We start from the raw sequence: 22714 nt of genomic DNA, 5'->3' as shown, positions 1-22714 counted from the left end.
TAACCATAGAGTTCACTTTTTCCTGATGAATGTAATACAGAAATTCAGGTTATTCCAGTGCATAATTTAGGCCTATATCATCCCACTATGCAAAAGAAAATGGGGAAGGATTCTAGAAGATAATGCCCATGGTGATGCTAATCTGAAGCAACTGCTTGACTTTCTTTCTTAGGACTGCTTGATTCATACTTAAGCTCTGACCCTGATACCCATCCTGGTCCATTGCCAAAATCTCCACAATCCCTATGCTTTATGCAGTCATACGCCCTTGATAGGATGGCTATATTTTTCATTTAAACAGACCATGTCCAGAGGGAGGACTTCTTTGTAGGAGAAAGTCTGTTGTTGGACACATAGCCTGCCCAGTTGTATTTCATATGAGGTATACCTTCTATGGAGAGTCTGCAAGGGATGGACAAAGCCAAAACCAGGATGAATTTGGAACATGAGGTCTTTTGCTATGGCATCTCAAAGTATTTGTTTTCTTAAAATAGAGCTTTGCACTTCTCAAAGGGAGCCTCTTGTTGGTGGACAGTGCTGAAAGTATGAGAACCAAGAACACCTCTGAACTATGGGACGATGAGATCTGTGCGTAATCCCATCAAGTCACCTTTATACTTAACTTTCACAGGAAGGAAGCTCTAGAATATAATGTAGAAGAGAGCTGCTGTGCCCTCTGATCCTCTGACCGTGTAAAAACCAGGCCTCCAATCTGGATGAGCTGAAGAATAATGTGCACCAGCTGTGCAGTCTAGATGTAGCATTGGGAACCAAGAGTCTTTGACAAAAAAAGGCGTTTGGAAAGGCACATTAGTCCAATTAATACCACATGGTGACCTTATGAGGACTTGAGTCCTTGGGGTCCATTTTTGGAATTAGACCTGGACCAAATCTAGCAGCTGGATTTTGTTTACACTAGAGGGTTGCTGTGGTTTAGTTAGCTCTACTATTGCATGTCTGTATTGAATAGGAAAAGACCAGGCCTGGAATTCTCAATATCTCTGTTTTATTATACTCAAAAGACACATTCTGATAATTTTTCTGGGGATTCCTGGCAGGAGCAATATGAAACTTAATCCTTACCTTAAGATCTGCTGTGCTAGATTAGCTCATGTATTACTATGGTTCAGGCTAGAGAAGATATAGAAGAGCGTTCTCTCAAGTCTATGGGCCAGTGGTGTATCAAGCAAGGAACAAAGGACTTCTGTTTCTCAAGCGTGAGTGTTACCTGGTTACTCTAAAGCATGCTAGCAAGCTCTCTTATTTCCTGTATTATTATGGGTATTCTGCTCAATCAGGAGATGCTGACCTTGTCCGACTCCTGAGAAGTATGGTTATGTTTATCTTCATTATTGTGGGCTATAATCATGCAATACCTGGAAGCTGTGACTTTGTGCTGGGTAATGGCAGAGTCTGTGACTAATGAGATTTACTTAAAATATTTTCGTGAGTAGGGTTTCCTAAAAGTGGTCTTAGCTGATCAGAACAAGCAATATTTACCCGATTTAAGAGTTCCACAGCCCTTTGTAGGGTTCTCACCATTTTAGTTTCTGTGCAAGTGATCTGTGGGATATTTTGAATGTTTTTCAAAAACTTAATTTTTCTTTAATCATTAGGCTAAAGAAGTTACAGCTTTTTAAAGAAAATGTAGGCTCATATTGTCACATGTACAACATGAAATAATTTGTAATTTGGTGGGTTTGTATTCGTATGTTAAAGAACAGAGTTTGAGTAGCTCACCTTGAAGGAGAAGCAGCTGAGGTTTCCCTGCTGGAATAAATGATTTTGAGGTGATTAGTGTTAGATCCATCTTTAGAAAATGAAGGCCACAGCTTTTTAACTAGAAAATTTTATCCATATCTTTAACAAATTGCCAGTGAGGTACAGTAGTCATTGTCCATAATAATTTCTTTGCTAACTTGGAAAAAATCATAGTTGCTGAGACTATTCTGTTACTTGAAAAACTGAGGCCTCTCTCAACAATACAAACATAAGCTTGGGTCCTTTGCGGAATTTAAGCTGTTTCCTGAAAGGAGGTGGGGACAAAGCTGGGGTTCTATCCATCTCTCAACTCAGAGAACTGGTCATTTTTAGGCACAACATTGAACTTTGGGAACTGTTTTCAGCTGATATTGATGGTGCTCTGATTTATTCAGTTGCCTGTACTATGACTACCTGATGTGTAGTTACCAATAATGACATAAACCTAATGATGAGGCACTACACAGAATAAACAGCACAGATAAAATCTGCCAGGTAGGTTTTAGGTTTGTCCAGTTTGTCCATCAATTGTCTGTGTATCAGCTGGCTGGAACTGGAGATACTGGAGTACATGGGACAGAGATTTCAGGCTAGGCAGCTTCCTGGCTTAGTGATAATGCTGGCATAACTGCAGGATGCAGAAAAGCTGTTGGTACTGAGGTTAGGTGGAAGTGGCAGCAGTACCTGCTAAGAAAGAAAGCAGGTGACAACAGCCCAGGGTTGTGAATGGGAAGAATGTCAAGATGGATCACTCAATGGGGCATTACTCCTTAAGAAATTTTCAGCTGCAAAAATGTTGGCAACTGGTGATGTAGATTACATTCGAATGGAAAGACTTCAAAATCTTTAATCTACAACCCATTCAGCGTTCCAGGTCCAACAAAAATTCACTGGCTAACAGCATAGGATTTGATTATAACAGGCAACAGTTTATTCTACCTGTTGGAAAAAAAAATGAGGAAATATCTATTAGCAGTTCCTCCTTTTCTTATAATGTGTGTGTGTCTTATACACGGTATTGATTGCAGAGTAGAACAAATAATTTTCTCTATTATACGAGTGGCTGAGACAGTGACTTCTTAGAAAACATAAATTATTTATTTTGGAGGTATTGTCAACATATGTGAAATTATGTTCCCATACACTACACTGATTTACTTTTCACTTAGGTAGTCAGCACTGATACGGTAAGTTCCTTGTTCTTCAGCTCTCTTGCTTCGAGCTAGGCTGCTTCCTGTAAATGTGAACTGAATATGTCAGCCTTTATAAACATCACATGCACTCTGTTCCTCCCAAACAATTGTAGCTGTTAGTAATTGTTCATTACAAAGTAACTTCCACTAATGTTCAGAAGCATGGAAGTAATTTGGGGGGAAATATACTTTGTTCTTTTGTACTTAAATAATATGACTCTCTGCCTTAAGGATAAGCTTAAGTCGACCTTAACTATGGAATCATGAGCAGTATTCACATAGTGTAGTTTTAAAACGAGCAGAACAACCAAACCAATTATGACTTTGCCAGGTTTTTAATATTTCAATGTAGTTTTTAAGGTTTTAAAAATTGTATTTATTAGATTTTTACATAATATTTCCTACTTGTAAAAATATATCGGTTCTTTATTAACCAAAGCATTGGTTTCTATTGTTAAAGCAAAGGTTTTTGGAATGAATACATTGATAACCTATATATGTTTCTCTGTTTGTAAGAATTAAGGCAGACATAGATAAACTTTCTTTGCACCTGATACTGACCTGAATTTTTTATTTTGTTTAATCTTCTATTCCAGCAAGGATAATGTTGCATTCTCTCAGCATCTTTTGGCAAGTTTTTGTGTTACTTTCTCATTTGGGGGGGTATTGTTCTAGCCAGCTAATGTGGTTCTCATATGCTTTAAAATAATTTCTGGAATACTGCAAATCTTTGTTGTGTTTTGAGAGGGTGCATTTTCTTTTGTCTTGGACAGTGCATTCAACAGCATAGCTACCTGTGGAGTGGAGTTTTACTAATTAACTAGTTCCCTTTTGCACAATAGGAAAAAAAGTCCTACACCTACTTTTGTATCTAGACTTTGATTTGGTTGGATCTGGCTTCTTTGAGCTGCTGAGGTGCTGTTATTTCCTACCACTTGTACAGAATCTCTGTTCGTTGCAGAAATTAACAGCTGTCATTTCATTTCTCATAGCATTGGCACTTACTTCTATTAGCCTTCCTCATTCTAGTGGCAGCTCATCTTAAAATGGATCGTATTATTTGTATGAGTCACAAGGCCACCCGGATAGCAATTTAAGAGAGCATTTTCCATAGCAACTACTTCTTAGGCTCTTTCTGTCACGATTCTTTCCAGATGTGCTGTTGATTCAGGTAATGTTCAAAATGCTGCTTAAAAACATCTTATTTTTCTGTTGTCTTGGATTCTAGAGCTCATCCAAGGCTATAATAAGTGTACAATTTTGTACATAGTTTAAAAAAAAAAAATCAAGTCAACCATGGACATGCGGAGGCCCCAAAAAGTGTGCTCAATTTGACTCTAAGCAAACTTTTTTTGTTTGAATTGGCTGATTATTATTTTTCCAAAAGCACAATTGATTTTTGTTACACTTACAGTCTGTGCCTTAGGTTTGGGAAGTAATTTATAGTTTTTGACTGTACCATAGCCACTGTAGAAATTTAGCAATCTTTATTAATTTAAATGTTCTTGCAAACATACCTCTTGTAGGACTATCCCTGGGGAAACCTGATTGTATGAATTTGCTACCTGAACTGTCTGAGTATTTCCGGTTTTCAGTGTTGAAACCTGCATTGCTTTTGGTTTTGTTTTGTGTTTTTGTTTTGGTTTTTTTTTTAATTTGAGTTTAAGTTTGGAGGGATAAAGTTTGTCATCACTGTTGAATGTCAGATTTGAAAAACAAAACTGAAAATGGAAATGGTTTGCATTCTGCATGATACTTCTATGCTGTGCATTTATTTTTCCACTCTAACATTCTTTTAAACCATGAAATTTATGCCTGTGTTAAAATTCAAGTGTACTATAGTATATTCACATCCTCTTTGCCAAAAAGTGTCATCCATCCTGATCTAAGCATCAGGGTTTCCAATATTAATCCCTTTTGATTTTTATTCTTTCAATCCCTTCTGATTTTGTTTTTTTAATTGAATAATTTATCCTCTTCTTTTGTGTTGCTCTTGCAATGTCTAGTACAGGTTTAAGTGGCTTGGTTGCCAAATACTAAAGCCTCCTGTAGTTTTTGTTGACTTCTTAAAGAGATCTTAAATTTTAGTAAGACCATAAACATCACCTTACCCAATGTTCTGCAATGGATCCGTATATTTTTCTAAGATACAACCATCAAAAGTATGCAAAATAACATCTAGGTAGTATTTTGAAGTTGTATTTTTGAAAGTATTTTGATTTTTTATTATTGATGGCTTTTCAGATTACTTCTCTCTGTTTTCTAAAGCCCTACCTTAAAAATAGACTTTGCGCACTGGAGTCAACATATTTTGTTTTTAACAGAAAAGACGTTTGTATCCTCCCAATTAATGAAATGCAATGAGAAGGGGAGCTTTCAGGCCTTGCAAATCTTGCAGATACAGTGACATGGTAGGGAAACATTGCTAATTCCTGTCATTTCCATAAGATAAAGGCAGAAAGAGTGAGGAGAAAAATGCTGCATTCTTCATTAGGAAGAAAAGATTTGAAAATATATACAAGACCACTATACACAGTCCTGTTACTCCACTGTCACTTTGAAGATTACAGCAGTGCATTCACTGCCAACATATATGTGTCTCACTGATGAGTAAACTCAGCTGTGTGCCATCTGGATGGATCTCAGATCTTATAGTTGATGGAGACATGACTGAGTGACTACACACGTAAGTGGCTGAAAAGTCTAATGTCTTGTGACAGGGCCACAGCTTGGTCATAGTTTTGACGTGGATCTATTTTTTTTTTTTTTGCCCCTAAGCATTTCTCAAAGATGAGCGAAAGGCTAAGAATGTCTCATCAGAAATTAAAAGATCTATATATAACTCCCACCCTGCAGGCATGCCCCTTTTCCAGCTAACTCAATGACTTTTGACTGGCAGGAAACTCTACCCAGTTCCCAATGGTTCCTCAGAAGTACTGTCTGTCCCCTGCCACCCCTGCTTTTAATCTGGGTGTCTGTGCAAGCTGCTGGCCTCCAGCTCCCTGCTGTGACATCTTTCTGTGCCTCACCTTGCAGGCTCCGTACCTTCTGCAGAAAAGGCCTCAATATCCCCTATCCCCAGGAAGATTCACCTCAGTCATTTATTTTTAACATATACCTGAGGATACTCAGCTAGAACAGATACCTTCTGACATACACCTAGCTGACACCTACAGAAGGGAGTAGTCTAACTATGCAAATAGCTGATAGTTAAAACATTTACAAGGAAGGAGAAGCGGTTTGGTTGACCTACCCAAGTAACAGTAAGTACCATATAGTTTTTTATTTCTAGCTCACTGATTTTAATAATTAAAAAATATCATCAAACAATTTTTCAGTAATCAATGTAGTCCTATGGATTAAGTAATTTTATTATCCTTTTTTGTAGCAAAATTTGAACTAACTTGATCTTAACTCAAAAGCAGACTCGTTCTTTGCCCTCGGTAAAAGTCCTTCAGTTTTAGAAGTTTTCCTGAAGACTGTCAGAAATATTATTCAAATCAACAGACAGCTTCATGTGTTAGTCCTGTTAGTCTAGTGTGATATGTAAGAAGTTAGTTGTTTATCATGACTAAATCTGCTACAATTTGTTGTGGAACCATCATAAAATATTCAACTACTGTTATTTCTACTGTGGTGACTCCTTATTGCCATTCAGACATCCGTCTTGCTGGGCACTATGCCTTCTCTCTGAAAGAGTTCAGTAATATCCCTTATGCCTCTTTCATCTGCTTTGAGAAAGTCAGTATGAACTGTCTTCACTGTGAGTCAATGTGTATTATCTTAGAGTTCTAAGACTGTACATGTGCCTTTTTAAAAAATGCTTCCTTAGTCTGAAACAAATTTTGAAACAGTTAACCCACCAAAGAAGATCAATGAGCAGACTTCTTTATGCAAAGTTGAATCATATGATTGTCTTTATGCTCCTGGCAATGCTTGTGAATAGCTCCATTAGCAGGGAAGTCATATAATTAAACAACATCATGTGGTATCCTATCTCTTTCATTCTGAATCTTTTAAGATACTAATTAGAGAAATATTTTTGTGCTGTTGTCTAATTCCCTCTCTCCTTCCTTCTAAAATATCTCGTGCCTGCTCTAGGCTTTCATTGTCTTTACTGATACTTTTCTATTTTATAGTTGTTGTTTTCATATGCTGTATATTGGGCTTGCAGTATTTTATTAAAAATTAAGGTTTTTTTTCACTGAGGTAAAATGATGGAGGCAGGGTTTGAATAAATGTTCTATGACAAAATGCCTTTAGGCACTTAGGTGTTTTGACATCCCACACCTAAAGGAATGGTGGCCTGTTAGTTTGAGAATAAATATCTTAATTATTTTCTTTACTCAGATGCTTAACTACTTTTTTTTTTTTTAATGTTAAGACCGCTACTTAGTGATGGTAATGGCTGGTTTTCTGTGGCTTGATCATAAATAAATATCCAATGGTTCCCAATATAATGAAATCCTCAGAAACGATATGTCTGGAGCAGTATGTTTACGTTTGTTCCGTACCTAGCAGTACCTTATCAACTAGGCAAATTTAACAAAAACATTGTAATTTTAAAAAATAAAAAATGTTGAGTGGTAATCATTTGTGGAATTTCCTGTATCTGTCAAATTAAGGTATGTAACAGTTTTAACATTAATAGTGTAGCAATAAGTAAAGGATGTCATCATGTTAATAGTAGTAATGAAGATTCTGACTTCACAGATCTAAATTAGAATAATTAAAATATTACATCTGTCAGCCTATTTGGGGGGGGGTGTGTGTTTGTGTTCAAAATTCTAAGGAGTTTCTTCATTTAAGGCTAACATACGGAATTGTACTCTGACATATATTTGCAGCTAGTGGAAATTTATATGACACTGGTTTACGTAATATCTGTCTGACACCCTATTTAGTAAGTGAGCATTTAAACTGTGCCCTCAGATCAGTTACCAAATACGAATTATGCACTTCAAGAGAGTGCGTTTTGTTAATCGCACATATTCGAAAGAATTTGCTTTCTTGAAATTGCCTTCTAATATACTGTAAAGTTCAAGGCATAAATTTTAATACGTATTCATATTGATTTCTATATGTTGTTTCAAAATGGAGCTAATTATTCCCTCTGTGATATAATTTAAAGTTCAATGTGATCTACATTGGATTTTATGAGTTTTGTTATATATGTTATTCGAAGGGCAGCTGCTTGTAACTTTATGGAAATTAGAGGGAGGACCTTAAGTTACTTCTTTCAAAATCAGACCAATCTTTTTCTTAAATTTCCAATGGAAAGGAAGGAAATAGATTTTAGTATCTTTTTATTTGTGTTATCTGTTTGTCAAAAGGATAATTTTGTTGATCAGCATTTATTATTAAAGTTGAAAGAAAGCCCCACTCACGCATAACCATCTACTTTGTAACAAATGGCCATTTGGAATATGTTGTCAATTGAAACTAAGAACAGAATACAATTAACAAAAGTTTATGGTTTTTTAGTATTCTGTCTCTGCATCTCAGTTTTATATGTCTTTGACTCAAATATTTTGAATTCTCTGCAAATTCATTAAAACGATAGTAACTCTTGATAGTAACTTTTTTCCAAGCTTAAACATTTATTTGGCAGTTCAAAAACATTACCAAGAACTATATTCTAGAGATCAAGCCATTCATCCTGCGAAGTACTTTTATCTTTGTGTTCTGTAAACACAAAAAGTGGTGTTGAAGGATAAGGAGGCTGACAATGACAGATTACCTGTAGTTTTGTTTTCCTGTTTAACTTAGGTGGACCCTGTGCAGAGCTATGCTCTGCTGTAACACAATCCCACGTGTTCAGATACCATTGTTCTTGTTCTCAGCAGTCCCCATCTCTGCGCCATATTGTGGTATGGCATAAAACAGGCAGAGGTATTTTAACCAAGTGTTGGTTGCATTCCTATGGAGAATTATACAAAGCCAAATGAACAGTAGGAGTCAATTCTAGTAAAAAGCTGCAAAACCTAGAAATAATTGTCATCCTCTAACTTCAGCTATGTTTTGCAGCACTGTGAATTTTTCTCTGCATTTCTCACACAGTCTGAAGCTTGTTATGTGTGAGCAAGGCTGCCTGTTTGAATGAGATGATAATGTAGTGGTTATTGAAGCATGATCTATGAAACTGTGATGTAATTGCTTTCACAGATGAATATGTCTTCTCTGAGGGGGTCTGTTTTACTTAGCTGTCATTTCTAAAACATAAATCATCGAGACATCAGAAGTGAAATGTTATAGGGCTTGAAAAAGCTCAGAGAATTCAAAGGGCAGTTGAGTGCCTACTTCTTACTTGAAAATTAGCCCCAAAAGATGGGCATGATGTTCCTTCTTTGCCTTTTAAAATTTCTCTCTGAACTTGTACCTTTATACTGGATGATTTTTATTTCCATAACAAAAGACCTATATGCATGTTCCAAATTGCTGTTAAGGGGGAAAAAAAGAAATAACTTAAAATTGCCAAGACAATACGGTTGCTATTATTGGGGGAGGTAAGGAGATGTGTGGTTATGGGAATAATGAAACATAGGGAAGCAGCACTGAACTGTGGCTCTTGGGAGGTAAACTGGAGGAAAAGGACAAATGGATAAGAAAGCTGCTTTTTCAAGTAACTTCTCTGTGATTGTTCAGAATCAGGTCCTCTCTTTTCCTTCTTTCCATTTACTCTGAAATTTCACATTAGGGACAGCTGCTTCTTCCTGTTTCTCCTTGATTCTAGCCTCATGAAAATATACATCTAATACAGGTGTAACATAGAGACTGTTTCTTGTCTGTCTCCCATCTGTAAGCTTTGATATCTCCTCTTCACACCTGCTTCCAGCAGAAGTCTTGATCAGATGGTGCATTCCAGGTTTGATATTCAGCTAATATGAGGAAAGGTGCTTGGTGTGTTGGACTGGTGGACTGAGGTGTGTAAGAGTGGGGGCCCCTGTCTTTCTGTTCCATAGTTAATGGAGCAGTCCTCTCTGCTTCTTGGTGTGTTTGGGCTGTGGAGCATCAGTAGCTCTCTGCTTGCTGTAAGGGCACCAGGCCAACCTGAAGTGCTATTTCATGCTGTTTTTCCTTCTGAAAGTATTTCAAAAGGTATTGTTCTTTGAAAAGAGTGCAAAATAATTGTTCTTCTAAAAGAAGTTATAAATATGCTTTTGTAAAGCATATTTAGTCATGTATTTGGAGGGACAAATTTTCTGTCAGACTCAGACAAGTTTTAGGCTAATAATCTAAAATCAATAGTGACTGAATTTACATGTCTGTGTCACACAACTAGCTTAGGCTTACAACTCTGTTGAATATACAGATTTTAAATTTCATGCTTGTGATCAGTATTTCTTGTTTTCAAATAAAAGATTTTAAAATACTGATAATATTCTGAAGTTTATTTTCTAAGATGCGTGCACATCCATAATGGATTAACAGCATGTTTTAACAAACCATTTATTTGCTTTAGGAGTGACAGAGAGAAGCTGTTTCAAACAGGATCTCTCATCACCGTCTATCTCTAGTCACCTCCTACTGAACTTAAGGTTGAATACTGGGGGTCATGAGGGAAAGAAAACAATAATTAAAGGGAAAAAGTTGATTGAGCTGGGGTTTTTTCTCCTTCAGTACGATTAGTATGTGAGAAGCTGGCTGAGTACTCTACTGTGTATCATTAGTTCAAACATTTCTGACTTCATTTAACTTTAATGGTGACTTTTTAAGTTGCATTTCTGTATGTTGTGGAGAACGGCTTAAGTAGTAAAGGCAGTAAAAGTTCTTGTTAGAAAATCTTATTTCTATAAATCTTAATCTTGGAATTCTGTTAGATTACAATTGGACTGTTTCTAAGAATTCACCCCACCTCCCAAAAAGTTGTCATGGGTTCTTTTATAAAAGCTCAGAAAATTATTCTTAGACTAACAGAGGTGGGGAGTAAAGCAGGAGTGTTTACAGAGTTCACTTCTAAATTGACTGTGATAAGTGGCAATGCAATGTATTATGATTAGAGGTTTCTGGGAGACTCTTTAAGAAGGTTAACTGCAAGGCAGCTCTCAAAAGAAAGCATTTATCTTAGTGGTCATCCTTCAGTGTTTTATACTACTGAGATTTTTTTGTGGGTGGTTAGAACCATTTTTTGTGTTTTATTAGCTGTATCTTGAATACCTCCTACAAGCTGAATGACAGTTTAGGGTTATTAAATCTGTTCTTAGTACATTTTTTTATCCATAGTTAATCTTGACTAAATATATGCTAGTGAACAACCCTTTTTTTCTCAGTTGTTGCCCATATTTGTTAAAGAAATTATTCCATTTGACATTTGTTTAGGCTGCAGTTTGATAAAATACTGTATACAATATACTTTTTCAGTTTGGCATTCAACAGAGTCTTTCATGGATTTATTTCTTCTTGCGTTATCTTATCTTCCCTTCTAGTATGCTAAGGCTTCCTTTTCATATTAAGTAATTTTTTTCACTCCAAGACACGCTTTCACAAATGCATACTCTGTCTGTATTGGTAGAGATCTATAAGATTGCATTTTTCAGGGTTAGGTTACATTTATAATTGAGTTGCTTTGGTATCATCTGCTTTCTCTAATCCTATGTAAGGTATTTTTCTTTAATTCAAATTGTTCTTTAACACTACTTCCAGTGACTTTACTAAAAGATTTATACGATTTTTTACTTTTTGTTTGTCTAAAAGCCAGGTCTATGATCAGATTAATATTTGATAGATCCTCCAAGGAAAGTCATCTCCGTATTTCACTAACCCTGAGGGAATGCCCTATGCAGTATAAAGTCATTTTTATCTGTAATTGCTGTCATGGAAATTTTCACAGGAAGTTGATCATTCTCAAGTTTTGTATTGTTCTTTCTTACTATAGATGTAGAAACTTAAATGTAAAAGGTCTTTTCTTCCAGTTGTGGGAAGGCTAGCAAGCATGTGGTGGAAGCAGATAAAACATGACATTAACTCCAAGGACTGCTGTCTTAAATGAGACAAAGAGTAAATCAACTTTAAAACACGGAATCATTGAGTAATTGGGTTGCTGGTAAGGTCATGTCTTGGGGAAAGATCAACTCTACTCACGTCATTTCTAACAGACATTTGCCTAAATTGTTCAAAAAGACTTCCACTGGCAGTGGCCATCTTTCCCCAGCAATTTCTTCCACTACTCAGTTTCTATTCATACTTACCTGCCATTATCATTAGACCTTGGCTAGATATTGGGAGGAAAAAAATACAACTTTTTCTCATGCAGTTTATGCACATTACTTCTTGTTCTGTGTGCCATGGATATGGAAAAAAAATTTCTATTTCAATTTGACATAACATTTTATGTTCTCATTATCATGTTGCCACTCATAGACTACTTATTGTAGTTTTTTCCAGTGTTTTCCTGTCAGTCATTTATCTGCTTTTGTTGCTCTCCCCTGAACAGTCTTCACATTTTTCATGGAGAATCATACCCAAACTGGATTCAGTATTTCCGCTAAGATCTTCCTGAAGTCATGTAGATCAAAAGAATCACTTTTGTCTTGCAGTCTAGTTCTATTTATACTGCACAGTATGATATTTGCCTTATTCACAACAGATCATTAATATGGAGTTCTCCTTAGTTTTCTAGATGACATCTTTGTTTTGTCAAGACATTTTTATTCCTGTCTTCATGACACTTGAAGACCCTCGCAGTCTCAAGTCTCACTGAAATGTAAGAAGTAGATTTTCTAGTCCATCATCCATGTAGTTAATGAAAACATTAAAGTGGAATCCTGAATAGTTTTGGATGGAATACCACTTCCATAAATAAACTAATTCCTGGCCATTAGGAAGGGACTCTTCCTTTCATCTTTTCTTTTGTGTTTTAGTATGAAGTGATGTTAAGTATACTGAGATATTTGTGCAAGTTTCTTGGTACTTCTCACTGGAATCATTAGTACCTTAAGCCCTGATCCTGCAGCTGCAAGTGTGCTCATCAGGAGACTTTTATATTCACTGTCTTTGTATTAAGGAGACTAGCTTGAGGTAGTAGGCTTCTGTGGAGTAGAATGCAGTCAGACTTTGCCAGGGGAGGAGAATTTTCATTTTATGAGTTTTGCTTTTTCAGGGAAAAGTTCTCCCTCTCCTCCTTGTAATGAGCAATGATATTATAGTGGAGGATATATAGCTTAGGAATCCTAGGAATTACTTTATGTATGTCAAAGCAAAATGTACAGAATAATTACCAATGTGGAGCAAATGCTGTTAGATTTAACATGTATTTTCTTAATCTGAGAGTTTACCTAATTTTACCGTGTACAGTTAGAGTGACTTTTCTTGGTGTTAAAAGTACTACCCTGTTATTTGTATAACAGATTAGTTTGCTAAAAAGGAGAGAAAAAACTACTAATAGCAAAAAGGATTACTCTTTATAAATATTACTGTTAAAGAACGTCATTTAATTCAGTGCTCTAATAAATTATTTTAAAATGTATTTTATTACCATCATTTATTAAACAATAAGGAGACGTTTTGGCTGCAAATAGTGATAACATCTCTGTAGAACTGTATTTGGATAGTCTTTTTTTTTTTCACTGACACAGTAGATAATTAGGAATTATAAATTACGCTTACACTCTTAAGCATGTTAGCTGGAGAGTATATGAGACTGTATGTTGTTCTTGGTGCCAGTTCAGGTCTTGATTTTAAAAAATTCTTGCACAGAAATACATGATGAGTTTCAGTTTCTAGCAGCAAAACGAAAGTGTATTACTCACCTAAGAGATTTAGACGAAGACCTTGCCACCTGTTTATATTTTTGTGAAAGTTTACTTCATGTTTATAAGTGAGAAAGTAATTATTGTCAGCTGTTTTACTGGCATTTTAGCTATGTTCCTAGTGGTCAGATAATCTAATTTCAAATGTTTCCTGCAAAAATGGTGATATTAATTTTTTAGCAGAGTCACTGGGTAGCTAAAATACATTGCTTCTGTTCATCAGATTTGGTTCTTCCATAGGAAACGTGAAATATGTTGACAGGGTAGCACAAGCGACTTTCACAGACGTGGTAAACCTGTGGGTGATATGTAATAAATGAGATATGATAACATAGAACTTCAGGTCTATCCCCTAGGCTGCTTCATAAATGCTTGGATCTCTTCACTTACGAGGCCTCATCAGCATGGGCAAGGTGTTTTTCAACCTCTGTGTCTCAGGGACTTAGTGGAGGAACTGTAACTCTGGCAGTATGCTAGGCCATGCAGAAGTAAAGGAGGCTGCTTTGGTTTCTTTAGATGCCCTGTCACAATCTGCATCTTTATTTTGTACTCTGTAAAATAATAATAAAAACTGTTGCATCTCTCTGTCTTCTCTCTGTTTTGAAGTAGTTAATTACTAAGGATGTAAGCAACCAACATGTATCATTTGGTAGAATATACAGTCCTGCTCTGCTGAACTCTTGTTAACCCAGATGCCTGCTTAAATGCCACTGGATTATATATTTGAGGTTATTACTGTTCAGATTATCCATGATAATAGACACAGATAATATGCCAATGTACTCCAGGAGTATGTCTGTGGAGACGGGTGCAGACAGATGCAAGTTTGCTCTGCCCACACTGAGCAGGCTGTATGTGAGCCAGTTCCAGTCTGGAAGCCATCAGCATGTTGTGTGGCACTATGCCCAAGCTAAAACACCTTGTCTTTTAGATAAATGAGATTTTACAGCTTCTGAACTGAAGCTGACTCACATTCAGGTGGCTTCAAGAGTACTGGCAGTGCGAGTTTGCAGTCAGCTGCCCATTTGTATAGACTTATTCATCATTCCACATTGCTGTGGAAGGACTTTAGTAGAAATCCCCATCCTTGTATTCTTGTGCAGTCATCTCTCAACATTCATAGGTTTAAGGCCTCCCAACTCCACTTACATTTACTATAAAGATAAGAATTAAAAAATATATTGACAGTAATTTTAGGGGGTCAATTCAAACTTGTGTATGTGCTGTGGGTTTGATTCAAATCTTAGAGCGTCTCGGTGGAGCACTTCTGGAGTCATATGACAGCAGGTATTTCACATGACTATGAACCATTATTTCCTGGAAGTGTTTGGTATGAATCGTTATTTCCTGGAATTAAGTGTTTAGTTACGTATTTTCCCAAATATTTTCCCAAGATAGGAGAAGTGGTGTACTGAATGGAATTATCCTGTGAGCCACAAGACAACAGAGAAAAAATATCTTGTTACCTTTCCCTTGCAAAAACATTCTCATAACTTCTGGTTGGCTTTCATAATCCCTCAACACAATCAGCTGAGAAAAAGAATGCTAGGGTCTACAAAATCTTGTGGTCTTGGGGCTGCAGAATCCAGGGTGCAGATTTTTCAAAGCATGTTAACTGGCTCTCCTCTCCTGTGGAAGTTTTTACCTTATCTGCTACTTTAAAGTGGGACTAGAGAGTGTTGCACAGTTGAACAGTTATGACCACAAGAATGTGTGATCATTTTGGCTGGCAATACAAAAAGATGGATGTGAATGAATCCCATTATCAGATGTTGAAATGATACCAAATAATTCAGTAGTTCTGGCTCTTCTTCCTCACTAGTCATGTTTGTGTTTTCACTGCCAATTTTGAGGCAGTGAAATAATCTAAAATTTGGAGGAGAAGTAAAATTTCAGTGTAGCTTCATGTAGTTTTCAAGTCAATTTAAAATTTTTATTCTATTTGTGGCTTTTTACAGCTGCAATATGTGTTACATGTAATTAAATAACATTATATACCATTAGAAACCTTGTAGATGTATTTACCATAAAATTTGCTATTAGATGAGCAGATGTATTGGGTCAGGCTGGGATGGAGTTAATTTACATAACTTAAGAATTAATCTAAGTATATTTTAAAACCTTGGAATATCTCAGATGTAGATTTCTTTACCTATTTTCATTCTGAGTGTGTTGGGTTTGTGATGGTTACGTCAATGTTTATCTTCATATATTAAATAAGTATATCTTTAGACTGATAATTATGGTATAAATAGATTTATATTTTGCTGTTTACTAGATGTATCTACTTTACAGCAATGATTACCGTGAATTAAAGATTAGGATTTAATCCCACTGATGTTAATTGCAGACAGGGCAAATCTTTGTCCTACGTATCCTGAAAATAAGAGGAACATCGTGAAACCTTTTTTTTAAATAATGTTCAACATAGCATTAAAATTGTTGCTTGATGCAAGTTAAAAATTGAAAAATGTTCCTTGATGCAAATCACTGGAACTTTGTCAAAACTTCTGACCAACCTTTCTTTGTAGTTTTAGTACAGTCTGCTACCAGATAATTGTAGAGGAACTAACCTAATCTTATTTAATTTAGAAAAAGAGTATCTTATGTTATAATGCAATATGCTGTTGCTTTGGATTTAAAGTCACAGAATAGCTGTTGCTGACACTTTTGGTCAGAAAGTTTATATTATGACCTCTGAAAAAAACCTTGCCTTCTAGGGTTAGGACACATTTCTAAAACATAAAAGTACAGACTTGTATGTAAAAGGTGCTGTGGAGCAAAAGCTGAAAATGTGTTACATTTTTCTTTGTTTGAGCCAGATTCTCAAGAGGCCCTATTTAGATTTTATATGGTGCATAAATTCTCTGCTTTCTGCAAGGTGAGAAGAATTGTTGAATACAGTAGCAAATCGCCTCCTTCTATTTCAGTGCATTAAAAAGTAAAGATTTTAATGAAAATGTTATGGAATTGAGATGTATTTGAGCACAACACATGAAAACACTGACTTTTACAAATTACTACACAGCACATTTTATGCATTATTATAAGGTTTATAGAAAACAATATACCTATATCTCATTTCAAATTAGCATTATGGATGTGTAACCCTTTGATATTTTTTTTCATTAATACCTGTTATTTAAAATAATTAATAGCTTTCATTGAAATTGAGACTGCTGGAGACTTGTGGCATCCTCTTTTAAACATCGTTTAACTGTGATTAGAAAGAAGAAGACAGAATAATAAATGAGACTATTTAAGTGTATGAATAAAATGCAACTGTTTATCTAAAATTGATCCATGTCTCATAACTTTGAGAGTAAAATAAATGGGTTGTTTTTCTTTGACTCCATCAGAAATATTGTCCTATAAATATTTACATTAATACATTAGGAATTTTGAAATAAAAGTGAAATAGCTTTCTTGACATTTTTGCTGACAAGCAAAGGACTATGAGAATTCCAAGCTTCTAGCTCACCTTGACTGGATGAAGTTCATAAGCTGTATTCTTACATTTATTAGCAGCTGGAGCCTAAGGTTAATTTATGACTTATTTATCCATGTTTATTTTTAAATGATTGATATTCTATAGTTCTGGAAAAAAAGGCATAGGCCATAACATATCCTGTTCTAAGAACTGTTAAGTATTATATGCTTTTTCTTGCCTGATAAGTCATAGTCTGTCAGTGGATGCATTGCAGAAGATGAATATATTTCTTTTATTTAGGAAACTAAGGGATAGATTATGGCCTTGCCAACATGAGCATTTTAGAGTATAAGAAATAAAAAGGTACAGCAAGATCTGTGCTTCCAACTGCATGTTGTAAAAATTACCTCTGTCATATATCCTCACAAACTATTTATGATGTGACCCTGCTAGCTTCCATGTAATTCTATATGTTTCTGAGTGCTGTAAGTTTCTGTTTGCTTTGTGGAGATCGAGGGGTCAAGATTCCAAAGGAAAAGATTCCTCATGAACAATTAGATCTTTTCTAGATGTTATATTTTACTTCTAGAATTATAGCTTTGTGGTGAAACGATGAATAATAATAAATCCATAGGAAAACATTTAAGTAAATGTGAGTGAGATGTCCAGAGATTTCTGTACCGAGGTCTTTAGGGTACCAGATTAACAGGATAAAACAAAAATATGTTTTACCTTTATCACTTTGCTTTTTATTATTCAATATGTATTATTTGAATAATTCACAACAGATTTATGTAAGATATTCTAGAATTTGAGAAAATAAATTTAAAGAAATAAATACCAAAGATTTTTAAAAGCAAGACATTTCACAGAAATATTGTTGGATATCATAATAGTAAAACAGACTGAGATAAATGTTTTATGAAATAGTTAAATAATGAAAAATCTATAAATAGAACTTTTTTTGATAATCAGTTTATTTCATGATTTGATTAGACTTGACAATGTTTACTATTTAAAGTGTTCAGAGGGTAGTTGATTGTTCTCCCAGTGGTTAAAAGAAACATCTCATGTAGTATGATATAGTAGTATATGTTCTGTTTTAATGATAATGTAACAATTTTTTTTTCTTTTATCAGACAGGAAGCTTTGCTTGCTGCAATTAGTGAAAAAGATGCAAACATTGCCTTGCTTGAACTGTCTGCTTCAAAGAAAAAGAAGACTCAGGAAGAAGTAATGGCTCTTAAACGAGAGAAGGACAGATTAGTACATCAGTTAAAACAGCAGGTGGGGACACATTTTCATACTTTCATGGCAACAGAAAACTGGCATTATTTTCATTTGTACTATTTTATTCTAACCTCATATGGAAAGTCTTCAAGCCAGGTCTGACACGTGACAGCAGTTACAAAAGGTAGGAGGCGTTCGATGTAAGTGTTTCTGTATTGCTTCTCTATGGTTAAGTATTTAGCTGCACGTTTGCTTGGCTCACACTATATGTAGCCAATACACTTCGTTTTCGCTCCTCATAGCTTCCAAGCTTCTTCATTATGTGAGACAGAGGAGAGCAGATGCTCCTTGCCATAGAGCAAGGTCTATCCGTTCTGTTGACTCTTTCTAACCTTCTTCTGCTCAGTTATTTGCTTATCTGTTGTAACATAATTGTGTTTTCAGAAGGTTTCAGGCTTTCTGAGAGGTTATGTGGAAATCGTGATTATCCTTAAAATAAATTGTTAAATGAGTAAAAATCACCCTGTCTTCAACACTGTAAGTTATTTGAGGTTTTAATAAAAAACCATGTAGTTACAAACTCTAGAAGTAGATCTTATCACAAGCAAATTTAATTTATATTCTGCTTTATGAATGAGGAAAATAACCATACTAGACACAGTACACATGTGCCAGACACAGACAGAGAAGAGATCTATGTACTAATTAAAATGTTTAAAACTCTACATACTATGCAGTGGCTACTACCTCTGATTTTTAAAAGGTAATAGTCATAGCCATAAGAGGTACTGTAGGCAAGAGGACAAAGGATATTCAGATAACCTAGGTACTAAAGACCTGTGCTGTGTGTCATGTAAGTTGTTAAACACCTTTCCTCTTCCAGAATAGGTGAAAAAGGTGAGAAAGATGTTTTCAGACCATGTTTAAAGGCGTTGTATCTGATGTTTTCCTTTGTGTGACATTACTGAATACTGTGATTGTTGCTTGGGGAGGAGGAGAACACCATCAGCAAAATCATTCTGATCTCCTTAGACTGTCAGGGTAACCACTCTGCTATCAGGCAGTGTGCCACTTTACAAATGAGCATGCCATGTTAATAATGTTTAGGACATACTGTGTACTCAATGTTATGATTCTTTGTTCTGAATCATGCATTACATACTGTGGAACTCCATGCACTCAATAACAGAAAGTTAACGAAAACCCTTGCTGCTGTGCTAAATTCCCAATAGCTCTGACCTCATGCATCTAATAGTTAGAGCTTTTTCCCACAGGTCTATAAAAATAGGAAACAGCCCCTGAGCATGAACTTATAGTTCACTCATTATGCTGACTTCATTACAGACATTCCAGCCAAGTACCTGTGTTCCAGCCATGATGCACTCATGTCTCAGGTCAGTCAGCTGGCCAGGAGACATTTCACCTAAATTTTATATGCTAAATAGGCAGACGTGCTTTATGCTTTTTAGTAGTTCGTCCCACTGTGTGGCATTGGAGCAGATGATGTTATGTTCCAAATAATTTTAGGGATTTTTGTTTTGGTTTGCTTTGGAAAAGAGAAGGCAGTTATTTTCTCTTTTAGATCTCTTCTTTTTTGGTCTTTATCTTTCGTTACTGAAGTCACCATGAATACACCACTTTGCCATGTTCCGTGATGCCTGTCACGGGTATTTTTAAAATGTTCGTCAGAGACTTGGGCAAACTGTTTTTTTGTTGTGGTTTTTTTTTGTTTGTTTTGTTTGGTTTTGTACCTTTAAGCTATTGCTGAAAAATGTTCAAAACATTCATAAATTTCTTCAGACAGGGTGAAGGAACAGCAGATGAGGATTGCTAGAGAGGCATTATTTTGGATAACTTCAGGTAGAATTGCAACCAAATACTTCAAATACCTACATTATTTATAGTGATAAAGATCTTCAGTAAAGCTATTTAACTAGATTAAATTGATGCCAAAATAATCTCCCTGTTATCTCAGACACCACCAAAAAAAGAGATACCAGGAACAGGAATGTGGTTTAACTAGGTCACCACTTTATTACACTTGAGAATTATCTGATAATAGAGGTTGTAGAGATCATTCATACTTCTTTAATCCCTTTGGGGAGAACCACTGTCAACCCCCAAAGCTTTCACACGTGCATCCAACACAAAGGCTTGTTAGTGCTACTCTTCCTTGCTATGATTGGTGGGGGGGAAGAAACAGATTGTATGCTATGTGATATATCTACCCTGTTCCTCAGTTTCTTTCACAGATGCTGTCTCCCAATCTATTTCTGGTTCACTGGAACTTCAGTGAATGGTCAGTTGCAGCATCAATTTTTTTCTTATGGCCTTATTTGTACCTGAAGGAGCCTACAGGAAAGCTGGGGAGGGACTTTTTACTAGGGTATGTAGTGATAGGAAGAAGGGTGACAGTTTTAAAGTGAAAGATGGTAGATTTAGATTAGATATTAAGAAGAAATTCTTTACTGTGAGGGTGGTGAGACACTGGAACAGGTTGCCCAGAGAAGTTTTGGATGCCCCCTCCCTGGCAGTGTTCAAGGCCAGGCTGGATGGGGCTTTGAGCAACCTAGTGTAGTGGAAGGTGTCCCTGCCTGTGGCAGGGGGGTTGGACCTAGATGGTCTTTAAGGTCCTTTCCAACCCAACCCATTCTGTGATTCTATGATCCAATCAAGCAGGAAGCCCTCTGTTCATGGCTACATGAGGCTGAGAACTTATCAATGCAGCAGGGCAAAGGATGAGAAACGCAGACCTTAAAGAATCCAAGGAGTTTCTTTTTATGTTGCTCCTTTTCATGTTGCTCCTCACAAAGGTTCTCTGTCTTTCAGTTAGTGATGGGAAAGCTACGCTGCATATGAAGCACTGTGGCTTAAAATCTTATTAGCCGAGCATCAGTAAGAATAGGCTTTCCCTGTTCCACAAAGAGGCATCAGATGGTAAGAGTAAATGTGTTGTAGACAAACTCCTCCTTTCTCCTTCAGCATCTGCAATTCAGACATTTATTTTGATCTTTCTATCCTAGAGCAAGTCCCATTCTTGATTTACACATCAAGTAATGCATCTCCTGAACATGAAAAATATTGTTATATCTGTTCTACAGAATTGCTACTCTTACAGGTGCATCAATTTTAGGATAGTTCTTTGTTAAAAGTAAAAGTATTTTCTACTGTGTTTCAGAAGAAAGTTGTTTTACTCCATTCATTTTTCTGTCTTCCTTTTATAATTCCTGTGCTACTTCTAATGTTCTCCAGATTTTGCTGAGAACTGTTCTCTTCAGAACCAGACTTTTATTTCACAATTGTGTTAGACCTGCAAAACAGAAGAGCAGTTGTTGCTGTGTAAATCAGCAGTTAATATGCATGATGTCTTAAATCATGTAGGCAAGCTATTGGGAAATAATTTGTTATTATTTTAGAGTGCTAATTGAAGTGAGAAATTTACTTGAACATAATTTTACCTTGCCTAGAAATCTACATGCACTGTTGTAGATGTCAGCAAAGCTCATAAAAGCAACATCCTAGAGCTTCTTTAGATAATCTTGTTATATTTTCCTCATTATACTGCAGAGTTCATGTGGTGATGCTGCAACTGAGCTTCTAATTGCGTCTGCTCTCCCTATGTCCTGCATGTCTCCCAAGAACATTTTATTTTTCAAAGACTTGTCATTTTAGTAAAGAAGCAATAATTTGAAATTAACCTTCCGTGAGGATGAGCTTTACCATTTGAAATAGAAAATATTATTTCAATCAAGTTTTATTTTGTGATCTTTATAGACAGGTGAATCACTTTGGCCTAAATAAGCCATTGTGAAACTTCAGCCCTCATGCTGCATCATCATATATCTGACAGTTTGATTTGCTTTTTGCTTTTGTTTGCAGTTTGGGGAGTTTCTTTCTCAGAAACTCTCTGAGTCTCTGTTTCTGCTGCTGTCTTTCAATGGCATCCTAGACTTTGTCATGTAGTTGATAAACTCCAATTCTATATTTCTAGCAATTTCAAATCATGCTGTACTATGGATCATTGCAATGGATAATACCTAAAAAAGCGCAACATTATACTCCAAGCCTAGGATGCTGGTTTGCTATTGCTATTGAACTGGTGGCTTCAGTGTCTGAGGTGGGATCACTGTAGCTTGGAAGGTCCTCTGCTGATATGAAAAAGTAGGTACAAAAGGCTTTTTTCCCCGAGAGCTACAAAGGCTGTTTCTTGAGAGACAGAGAAGGAGAGGTATGTGTGCAAATTCATCAGAATCCAGGCTTTCTGATTGTATACATGAAGTGCCCAGGAGTATCTTCTTTGAGGCGTAAGAAGGAAGTCACTGTCTTCCTCTGGAAAATCCTGTTGATGAAAG

The 22714-nt window shown here is 36.0% G+C and overlaps 1 protein-coding gene across 1 annotated transcript in view; it reads left to right on the top strand.

Annotated features, from left to right (window-relative positions):
• ERC2 (ELKS/RAB6-interacting/CAST family member 2) overlaps positions 1 to 22714 on the top strand; it is a 432595-nt gene that overhangs the window by 320881 nt on the left and 89000 nt on the right. The window contains 2 exon segments of the mRNA XM_068409226.1: positions 18272 to 18419; positions 19637 to 19756. Of these exon segments, the coding sequence (XP_068265327.1) occupies positions 18272 to 18419; positions 19637 to 19756 (268 nt within the window).

This window comes from Nyctibius grandis, chromosome 10 (genome assembly GCF_013368605.1).
Source record: "Nyctibius grandis isolate bNycGra1 chromosome 10, bNycGra1.pri, whole genome shotgun sequence".
Lineage (NCBI taxonomy): Eukaryota > Metazoa > Chordata > Aves > Nyctibiiformes > Nyctibiidae > Nyctibius > Nyctibius grandis.
The sequence above is the reverse complement of the archived record's forward strand: the minus strand, read 5'-3'. Positions and strand labels throughout refer to the sequence as shown.